General features: G+C 46.0%; 1 protein-coding gene across 1 annotated transcript; it reads left to right on the forward strand.

Annotated features, from left to right (window-relative positions):
* The first annotated feature begins 117 nt into the window (after window positions 1-117).
* ccar1 (cell division cycle and apoptosis regulator 1) lies at window positions 118-10,656 on the forward strand. The gene is made up of 24 exons (XM_079559867.1): window positions 118-144; window positions 819-976; window positions 1,049-1,227; window positions 1,297-1,422; window positions 1,632-1,664; window positions 1,776-1,972; window positions 2,069-2,195; window positions 2,539-2,731; window positions 2,811-3,180; window positions 3,256-3,481; window positions 3,555-3,668; window positions 3,869-4,035; window positions 4,730-4,940; window positions 5,914-5,997; window positions 6,243-6,431; window positions 6,505-6,696; window positions 7,293-7,520; window positions 7,641-7,764; window positions 7,949-8,037; window positions 8,202-8,342; window positions 8,450-8,570; window positions 8,759-8,941; window positions 9,785-9,990; window positions 10,058-10,656. Exons 2-24 carry the CDS (start codon window positions 865-867, stop codon window positions 10,124-10,126), a joined length of 3,681 nt encoding a protein of 1,226 aa, XP_079415993.1. The 5' UTR covers window positions 118-144; window positions 819-864; the 3' UTR covers window positions 10,127-10,656.
* Window positions 10,657-11,098: the final 442 nt, after the last annotated feature.

Raw genomic sequence — 11,098 nt, forward strand, 5'->3', positions numbered from 1 at the left:
AGCAGTCAATTAATTTTGATCATGTATTTATTACATAAGTATTATTTATTATTATTTATTTAGTCGCGGTGGATGTCGTCCACTTTAAGAAAATGTCCTCTAGTGCGCATGCGCATTGTACTCTTCGGCCGGTGTTGGACAGAGGTGAGCTGAGCGCAGTCATCACATTTATTACAACATTTTAATGCTAAGAAGTCGTCCATTTCAAGATTTTAGCAGCTGTTCTTTCACTGTAGTAAATATGCGTTCAATAAATGCCAGGGTTTGGTGCATGTTTAAATAATTAATCTGCAGCATTTGTCGTACACATTAGCCCAGGCCTCGTGCTAAACAATCGGAGCACGAGCGTCTCTAGACAAAGCTAACAGTTATATAACTTGGCTTGACGCGCACACACTTTGCTGTCTCTTTGTGGATGCATGTGCACCAGAGGTTTACACTGCCCAAACAAACGAGAGCCCACGATATACCGCAGTAAGACATTTGTATCTAACAAATTGGACAAATCTGCTTGCTCAGCATAACGGGCTAGCAAAAGGCAGCACGCGTAGAAGCTAAAGACATAAGCTAATGCTAGCTGCGGTCCCTGAGCCTGGAGCACAGCTGTGTCAGCGAAATCTGCTAATGGTTCTGAGCAGCATAAAGCACGATGACTCCGGTCAAGAACATTTTATACATAAAAAACTTGCGCGACCAATCATTGGGGCGACTCGTCTTGGTTTTGTAGTATGTGTAGCTATTGAAATACGTTACTTCTATGTCATCAAATCAGTGAGTGGCTCTGAGTTTTTTTATTGATGCAAATTGTGCTTTTTCAGGTTAAGAGCATCAGTCCGTGGCGCACGACGTTGATTTCAGTGAGTCATGGCCCAGTTCGGGGGACAGAAGAACCCTCCGTGGGCGACTCAGTTTGCAGCCACTGCAGTGTCCCAGCCAGGGCACTCTGGGCAGTCTCTGGACCTCAACAGTCTGCACTGTGAGTATGAGCAGCACCTTTGTTTGTTTTGAGACCTTCTAACTGTTTTGTGTCTTGCTTATGTGCCTGCAGCTCTGGGAGTTCAGCAGCCGTCTCTTCTGGGCGCATCTCCTTCAGTGTACTCCCAACAGTCAGCTCTGGCTGCAGCGTCTCTCAGCAGTCAGTCTGCTGCCAACTATCAGCTTTCTCAGCAGACGGCGGCTCTGCAGCAGCAAGCAGCCGCGGCAGCTGCAGCGGCAGCTCTTCAGCAGGTTAGACTCGGACTTGGTGTTCACTTGTGTGTGCATTGATGACCGTCTCATGGCATGTGTCATTTATAGTCTCAGATCAATTCAGCCCTTCAGCAGTATCAACAACAGCAGCAGCAGCAGCAACAACAGCAGCAGCAGCAGCAGCAGCAGCAGCCTCCACCACAGCAGCAGCAGCTCTACAATGTGCCCCATCAGGTGAAGCTCTTTAAATAACACACAGACTTCCCTTTGTGGACTTCTATCACAAGTAAAACAATGCTAAACTAATAACTATTAATTAGTTTAGCTATTAATTTACTATTTACTATTAATATTTATTAAGCCCATAACTCGTAGCACATAAACAAACTACGTTGTAATTATTTGACTTTTTTTCACTTTATTTTTGCTTTCCTGTCTTTCAGCTTCCCCAACCACAGCAAGCGCTGATGTCTCAGGTATTTTACAGTTATAAGATAGATGTTTTTCATGCATTAAGTGATGATATTCTAACAAGCGACATGGAAACTGCCAGGAAAAGTAATGAGTTTCATGTGTTTTCCCCTCAGCCTCCTGTTGCCTTGCCAACTAGTCTGAGCCTTTCCAACCCTCAACAGACGGCTCAGATAACCGTGTCGTACCCGACCCCGCGCTCGAGTCACCAGCAGCAGGCACAGCCGCAGAAGCAGCGCGTCTTCACCGGTGTGGTCAACAAGCTGCACGACACGTTCGGCTTTGTGGATGAAGACGTCTTCTTTCAACTGAGGTGCCATGAAGAAATCTGGCATCATTGCATTTGTTGTTTTAGCCCTCGTCATGATGCACTCGATTGCTGACATGTTTGTTGTCTTTTTATCTTTAGCGCTGTAAAAGGGAAAACTCCCCAAGTGGGTGACAGGGTCCTTGTAGAAGCCGTGTACAACCCGAACATGCCATTCAAGTGGAATGCCCAGCGCATCCAGACCTTACCTCAGCTGGGCAACCAGACGGTGAGCTCAGCTGCTTTTAGGAACCTCTGTAATCGCTTTTGTTATTGTACACTGAGATTAGAGCCCATACAGAGTACCATCATAATGTAATTTCTTAAATCCCTGTATAATTCTTAAACCCATGAGTACCATGGGTTTAAGAATGCTGTCAGCATCATATCGTGGTTTATTTTTTATTTATTTATTTGATTGGGACAACACACATCAATGAACAATAATATACAATTCGTTCACAGATTGTAAATGTGCCAGGTTATAACAAAATCGCTTATTTACATCACACAAGTGTGTTCCTTGTAATTGTTGTTGGAGTAATATTTTGTAAAATTTGCCTCTGTTTAAGAATCAGCCTCAAGCTCAAAACATGATGAAGCCTGCACCAGCCATGCTGCAGTCTATGCCCCCTCCAAACACGTTCAGTGTCCAGGCCCAGGCGCCCCCTCCCTCTTTACTGCAGGCCCAGCTTTCTGCTGCTTCTTTGGCTCCACTTCTACAGAACCCTCCACAGCCGCTGCTGCCACAACCCCCTCCCAAAGGTTCAGGAGAAACCTGTCTGAAGTTGAACTGGATGTGGGTGTGGAATTGAAAAATGAAATGTTCTCTCTTGTGTGTTAGATGTGTTTTCTGGTGGTCTGCTGCAGCCCCCTGTCAGAATGATGGCACAGCCTCAGCCTGTCCGAAGAATAGAGCCGCCTCCTCGCTTCCCCAATCGCGACCGTGGGCCCGAGCTCATCCTGAGGCCCAAAGAGGAACGCAGGTCTGACTGGGGCTCACGCCTTAGATTGACATGTAATCTACGGGTGTTTTCTGATGTGCTGCTTTTATTTCCCAGAGACAGAGAGCGTGAGCGCAGGAGGTCCAGAGAGCGCTCCCCCACACGCAAACGCTCTAGAGACCGCTCTCCACGAAGAGAGCGCTCCCCTCGCCGGCCGCGCAGAGCACAGCCACGCTACACTGTGCAGTTCTCCAAGTTCAGCTTGGATGGGTGAGTGAAAGTGTCCATGGTGTAGTGATGTTAAACAGAGCAAAATATTAATGTGTTTTTTCTCCTGATGTGCAGCACGAGCTGTGACCTGATGGAGCTGCGCAGGCGCTATCAGAGCCTCTACATCCCCAGTGACTTCTTTGATGCAGCCTTCACCTGGGTGGATGCCTTTCCGGTCAGCAGGCCGTTTCAGCTGAGCAACACCTGCAATTTCCACATCTTGCACAAAGAGGTGGATCCTATGGTTAAGAACACAGCGGTGTTGGACCCACCAGATGCTAATCACAGCTACAGTGCTAAGGTAGACCTCAGTTTAAACTACAGACACCAGTCACTGCTGTCAGACCGGTTCTTTAATCTGCTTCTGTCCTCAGGTTATGCTGTTAGCTACACCAAGCATTGAAGAGCTTTATCACAAGTCCTGTGCGTTAGCAGAGGACCCTCAGGAGGTCCGGGACGCTTTCCAGCATCCTGCCAGGCTTGTTAAGGTAAACACAATGAGAGTGTGCTACAGTGCTGTCTCAGCAGTGATTTAAAGTAAAAGGTTAACGGTGATGCATTCCTATTCCATTTCTTAATGTTACATGTGGAAAAAACAAACTGAGTTTACACCAAACCCTGAAACCAGCTGCCCTTCCAGATACAAACAAGCATCTAATCTGCTGGTGTTTATGTCTTTGTCCTGCAGTTCCTGGTGGGCATGAGGGGTAAAGACGAGGCCATGGCCATAGGTGGTCACTGGTCTCCCTCTTTGGACGGCGCGGAACCCGAAAAGGACCCCTCAGTGCTTATAAAGACAGCCATACGCTGTTGCAAGGCTCTCACAGGCATAGATCTTAGTCTGTGCACTCAGTGGTAAGATCTGTTTATCAGTCCTTCTCTCAACTCTTTCCTTTCACAAATCAAGAACTATCAATCTCTTACAACCTGGCATTTTGTGACTACTAGATACTAAATTTCATTCTTGATTCCAATTTGTCTTTACAATTTTTCTTTTAATTTGCTACCCTTTTTTGCAATGTTATTTTTGCCTCTGTCTGCCGGCATCTTGCCGCTTTCTGTCATAAAAATTCATGTGCATATTCTATACTGTGATGGGAAAACGCATGGACTTTGTGGCTGGAAGCAGTAGCCTGGACCAGAAGACGCTGCTGATATTTATAATTTTTAAAGTTTTCTTTGAATTTACTGTTAAATATTCCACATATTTAACTGGCTTTCACTGTCCTGTCGATGCTTCTCCTTCGCACAACCCTAATGTGGTGCGTTACCCCTAGTACTCCAGGTTAATGCCGAACTCACCATCTATAATTGGCTGGAGATGGCTTATAATCGGGCCAATGATGAGTGTCAATCATTTCGATGTGATTTTGATTTTTTTTTGTTTCGTCGACCTTCTCAAAATGGCTGCCATAACCCGTGACACGAGTTGGAGAGCTGCAGATGTGTGTGTTGGTGGTGGGGCGGGGGCTCAGTGTTTTTGACTATTCTGAAAGTGTGTCCTGACAACAATGTTTCTTTCCAATGCGCCCTTCTTCCTTTGCGGCAGGTATCGATTTGCAGAGATCCGCTATCACCGGCCGGAGGAGAGCCACAAGGGGCGGACTGTCCCCGCTCATGTGGAGACAGTGGTTTTGTTTCTGCCGGATGTGTGGCATTGTCTTCCCACCCGCTCAGAGTGGGAGGTGCTGTCACGGCGACTCCGGGAGCAGCTGGCGGAGAAGCTCGTGGCCGAGCGCAAGGAGGCAGATGGAGAACAGGCACTGAACCGCTAATCCTCCCTTCTTCTTCATTTTCCGCTTCTCACAGGAAGGCACAGGACTTTTTTAGAACAAATACCAAACAAAAAAGTCCAGATAGCACACTCTTCACCCATAAAGACACACTTAGGCCGACCTCATCTAGGCTTCTTCTGTTTCGATCCTTCACCTGTCCTCCTCTCCTCCATCCCACCCCCACCTCCTCCGTATCCAGCGACACATAACAGTGGGAGCAGAATAGGCCCTAATGGCAGCTGGTGAAACAACTTCCAGTTCCCAAAACGCCACTTGCACGTCTAATTCTTCCTCAATTTGGCCAAAAAAATTTGCTCTAAATCTCACCTTTTCAATGCTGGAATGTGTGGAGTCGGCTGCGCATTTAAGTGTCGTAGACGTGTGTTCTTTTTCGTTCACATCCGGGTCCGTCCCATCTGAAAAGACCTCCCCCCCACGCCCCACCCCCCTCTCTCCTGTCTGTCCTCAATGTTTGCTTTGACATTTTCATTTGAACGACATCTAGAGCTCGATGTTTCCAGGACAGATGCACAGGCGGCCACACGTAACGTAGGCCTTAAAGCATATTGTATATAATTTGTAGCTGACACTAGGGCCCACCCCAGTCCACTGTGTTTGGAGACCAGCTTCAGTTCACCTGCTGTTACCCACATCGCACCTCTCATTGATTTGACCTTTTTTGTGTTCCACAGATTGGTTGATTGGCCGCTGGGCAGGGGGGGCGGGCATTTGTGTCAGTCTTTTATAAAGGCTAGAGAGCTTTACTGTGTACGCCTCAGTAGCAGTGGACTTAAAGCACAGTCCAGCTCACTAGGACCGACTAAAATAAGAGACATGTGGTGGCGCTTCTTGCACGGATCTACTTTAAAAACACTGCCCGTCTCCACTGTTGCCATACTGACTGTTCTCTCCCACCCCCTTTCTCTCTCTGCCTGTCTCTGAACGATCGCTCTTCAAGGAGGAAGACGACAAGGAAGACGGCGAGTCCAAGGACGTCAGCACCCCCACGCACTGGTCCAAGCTCGATCCCAAGTCCATGAAGGTGAGTCCGTCCAGACAAAGTCCATCTTTCTCAAGATTCAACCTGTGGAAGTATTCACCCGGCAGATCTTTGAAAAGGGCAAACAATGATGTTTTATTCCTATTCCATTTCTTAATACTTAATGTGGAAAAGTCCAAGCTGAGTTTGCTCAAACCTTCGAGTCTGTTCTCAAACTTTTCACACCAGGACGTATAAGATGTGTGAGAACCATTTCTAAACCTGTAAGCATCTCCATTTCTTTGAAGGTGAGCGACCTCCGCAAAGAGCTGGACTGCCGCTCTTTAAGCTCCAAAGGCCTGAAGTCGCAGCTGATCGCACGGCTCACCAAGCAGCTGAAGGTGGAGGAGCAGGTGGAGGAGTCCAAAGAGCCGGAGAAAGAAGAGCCTAAAGTCCCAGAGGAAGAGGAGCCAGTGCGCACTGAGGAAGACCGAGAGGTAGGCTGTCAATCCATATGACAGATGTTTGACTGTCACCAATCAGTATAATCACACTAAGGTCACTTTTTAGGAAGAGGAGAGGAAGAAACAGGAGGAACTGGAGCGCCAGCGGAGAGAAAGGCGCTACATTCTCCCGGACGAGCCCACCATCCTGGTCTACCCCAACTGGGCGGCCAAAAGCGGCAAGTTCGACTGCAGCGTCATGTCTCTGAGCGTGCTGCTGGACTACCGGCTGGAGGACAACAAGGAGCACTCCTTTGAGGTGAGAACGGTCGAGAAGGCACGAGAGGAGATCGAGCAGAAGCTCTTTGTTGAGGACAAAAAAATGGGTATGACTGCGGTTGTTACTGCGGTGGCTTGGATTCCTTCTCTTACTTGGTCTTCAGACTCATGGATGTCCAGTCTAATATTCTCCTCTCGCTGCAAGCTACACTCTGTGTCAGTAGTCCGTCAGGATGATGATCTGGCTCAATTTGAGTTTTGCAACAGTGAAGTCCAGTTCTGTCCCACACAGTGTTCACTCCTGTGTGACCGCTGTGGGTGAGCAGACTGGTACATACGTACTGAATATGCTGTGAAGATTAAAAATCTAGAAGCCTATTTGGCTCTTTTAGGGGCTTTGTTGTTACTTATATATATTTATGTTTTTCCATTATAACATTGGGCGTTTTGGAGAGTTTTGTTGCATAAAAGTAATAAAATATAGCATAAGGAAAATGTAATGTTTCCAACTCCAACATACCTAGACTTAGACTTAAGAAATCGTACTCACATGGTGGGTTCTAGTAAGTTCTCCTTTGAGAAGAGAAACTACCACATTGGACACTATTCAGAGTTTTATATTTTTTTTATTTCCAGGTTTCACTGTTTGCGGAGCTCTTCAATGAAATGCTCCAGCGAGACTTTGGCTACCTCATTTATAAATCCCTCGCCGTTCTGCCCTCCAAAGACGAGAAGAAGGAAAAGGAGAAGAAGGTGAAAAAAGACTCTGAAAAGAAAGAGGTGGAAAAACGTGAAATAAAGAAGGAGGAAACCGATGAACCGGTGACAAAGAAGGCCAAGGAGGACGAGGAAGACAAACGCAAGGTGAAAATACTGCTCGATTACCTGTGGGCTGCATTCATGACACCGACCATTTAGGCTCGTTTCATACGTATAGTATTTAGAACGATATTAGCCATAAACCAGCTGTCTGTCGTTCCCCAGCCCGAGGAGAAAGTGGTGAAGAAGGAGAACTCTCGAGACGAGGAGGACAACGAAGATGACGGCAGCCCGGCCAACGCTGAAGAGTACGACCCCCTGGAGGCGGAGGATGAAGACGACGATGACGGTAACTGTCTAATCTCACACACACGGGACATGCACCGACGAGGTCCTTGAGGAGAAACCATGCACCACGCTGAGATGTGATGGACAACACTTCCACATTCGTCTGAGGCCTAACATTCGCACAGGGCTTCACCGACAACCACTGCATTTGGAACATGACTTACATTTGGAGTTTGTCGTTTTAGATAAAGATGAAGTGGATTCCAACGGCCGGGACAAGAAGGATCGGAAAGATGACCGGAAAGCTTCAAAAGAACGCTCGTCCAAAGACAAGGTGGATAAATAATGGTTTATTCTTATTCCATTTCTTTATCCAGATAATGTGGAATTTCCAGTAACTAAAACTTAAATTAATCAGTCCTGCCCTGTGGCTTGTTTCATTGTTGCCACTTTCCCGAGTTGGTCTCCCTCTTGACACACTTGTTTTGTGCCTCTCAGGAGAAGAAGCAGATGGTGACGTACAATAGGGAGCTGCTGATGGCGTTCGTGTATTTTGACCAGAGTCATGTGGGATACCTGCTGGAGCGGGACCTGGAGGAGATCCTCTACACACTCGGACTGCACCTGTCCAGAGCTCAGGTCAGTCACGGTGCCACTGAATGAGCGATGACCTATCCAGGGAGTGCGTGTGGAAAGTACTCGGTCTGTTTGAGTATAGAATGACGTGCGGGACCTGTTGTGTACAGATAAAGAAGCTGCTGAATAAACCTGTGGTGCGGGAGTCGTGTTACTACCGCAAACTCACAGACCGGGGCAAAGACGAGCCCACGCCTTCACCCATCGAGACGCAAGCAGACAACCTGCTCGGTGAGTTTTACTGAAGGTCATCGACCACACGCACATGCAGCTGTTTATTTGGTCAATGAGGAGAAATCATGCACCACGCTGAAGCTGTGATGGACAACGCTACCACATTTATCTGAGGCCGGCCAAAGCGGCGTAAATGTTGAATCCTGTTTGTTTCTGCTCACTCAAGACTTAATTTCCTTCTCCAGGGAACAAGGCTCTTCTTCCTTCCTCCAATGGCCATCCTCAGTCCTCACCCAGCGAGTCTGGGAGCCTGATCGTGTACAATGGGGCCATGGTGGACGTCGGCAGCATGATGCAAAAACTGGAGAAGAGCGAGAAGGCACGAGAGGAGATCGAACAGAAGCTCTTTGTTCAGGACAACAAAATGGGTATGACTGCGCTGCGTTGTTCATGTGACTGCGGTGGCTTGGGTTCCTTCTCTTACTGGGTCTTCAGACTCATGGATGTCCAGTCTAATATTCTCCTCTCGCTGCAAGCTACACTCTGTGTCAGTAGTCCGTCAGGATGATGATCTGGCTCAATTTGAGTTTTGCAACAGTGAAGTCCAGTTCTGTCCCACACAGTGTTCACTCCTGTGTGACCGCTGTGGGTGAGCAGACTGGTACATGCGTACTGAGTATAATGCCAAAATGTGAAGATTTAAATCTATTCGGGACCTCTTTTGGGAGCTTTGTCGTTACTTTTGCACTCTGTGAAAACATCTTCCCCATTTTAACAGCAGGCATTTTGGAGACGTGAATAAAAGTAAGGAAAAGGAAAAGTTTCCAACTCCAACATTCCTGGACCTAGACTTGTACACACATGGTGGTTTCTAGTAATGCTATAACAGTAGTGATTTTGGGGTGTCTGATATGAAGTATAGAGAGCAATTTTGATTATGTAAAAAAACAGACTAACCTATATCTTTACTTTTTAGAACTAAAGAACATGGTTTTCCTCACAATGACCTCCTAAATATCCATGGAAGCCATTTTCCTGTTACCTGAGCATTTTGGTTGAAGTATTTTGCTTTAATGGATGTTTTAATTTGGCCTGGGGGAAAGAGTGAATCAAAATAGGTCCTGAACAGGGTTAAACTTTAAGTAGCATGTGATGTTGTGGTGGTTGCATTACGGATTCTGTTCACAAGTCCCCCATTTGATTGAAAATGGCTTAGATTTATATTTAAAAAAATAACACATGTTTTACCTTTTTGTTCCCGTGTTTTCCAGGGGAGGATGTGAAGGTGATCACGCAGCTGGAGCAGGCCAAAAGCGCCTTGTCCAAAGAGCTGGAGCAGGTGAAGGAAGCTCTGAGCTGCGCCGAGGAGGCCTTAAAATCCACAGAGGAGCAGAAGTCCGTTTACCACAGTCACATCAGCAAAACGTCCAGCACGCTCCTGACTACGGTCAAAGAGCTGCTGGTTGTGCTCAAGAAGGTTTGTCACTCATCCAGTTTTCTTCACTCTCACTAGAAATGCAATTACAAATGTGTTTTTCTGGCAGGACTCGGACGTGGAAGAGGCGGAGAAGATGTCCACTGAACTTCAAAACTGCACTAATCAAAAAAGCTAATCGGTCACTAACTTATCAATTGTAAATAGTAAAAATCGACTTTTATTTGGACCTACTGACTTTGAAGGCAATTTGTTTCTGAATAGTTTTGTGGTATGTTCTGTGGCGATGTTTCTAGGTTGACTGCAGAGGAAGAGCATTGACTTATTTTCTTACGCTGAAATCGTGTGCGGTTGAGCGTGAAGTTTCAAATGAGCAATAACAGTTGCTAAACATTGCGCGGGAGATTTCAGTAAAGCTATATTTATACACTGAAAGAGGGAGAAATTGAGTGGTAGCGATTCTTACATTGGTTATAACACGTGGCTATGCATTTCAGACTTGTACACTTTAGTCGAGCGTTTTCTTCTCACTTAGAAAATCAAACCAAAACTTTCTGAATGTGCGACTCTGAAGGAAACTGCTGCGATGAAGACGTTTTCTGAACCGCTCGAATACATCCGTTCCCAGTGCGGCCAAAGCGGGCAATTTTATTTTTCTATTGTAAAGGATGTGTTGTGAAGAAGAGTAAAGTGGTCATTTTAACTTGAGCAAGTGAGTTTGTCTTTTTTTTTCTTTCTTTAATGCAGTCATTTTTTTGCTGGTTTAATATGGAACATTTTATTTGTAGTCTCTTTGGGATTTTCCTTCTTTAAAAATATACCTTTTCCCTGGTCATAGCAGATTTTTTAGCCAAATGGCATCAAACAGAGCGTGCCATGAGTGAGTATAGCTATACAAATTCAGTATTTTAGACATTACTTCTACATTACTTGGCTTCATCACTTGCTGTGATTGTTAGACAGATGAGAAAGCTACTTTTGGAGTAACCTGTACTGTAGTACGTTAAAGTGGTAGTAATATGTCAATATTTCTCTGCTCAATGGAAAAGGAATTGAAGGTGGTGTACAGTACTCATAGTCTGTGTGTATATATAACAGTATATATGACTACTGCGGAATTTGGTTTCTTAAGGTAATGAGCACATTTACC

This window comes from Gobius niger (assembly GCF_951799975.1).
Source record: "Gobius niger genome assembly, chromosome: 7".
NCBI lineage: Eukaryota > Metazoa > Chordata > Actinopteri > Gobiiformes > Gobiidae > Gobius > Gobius niger.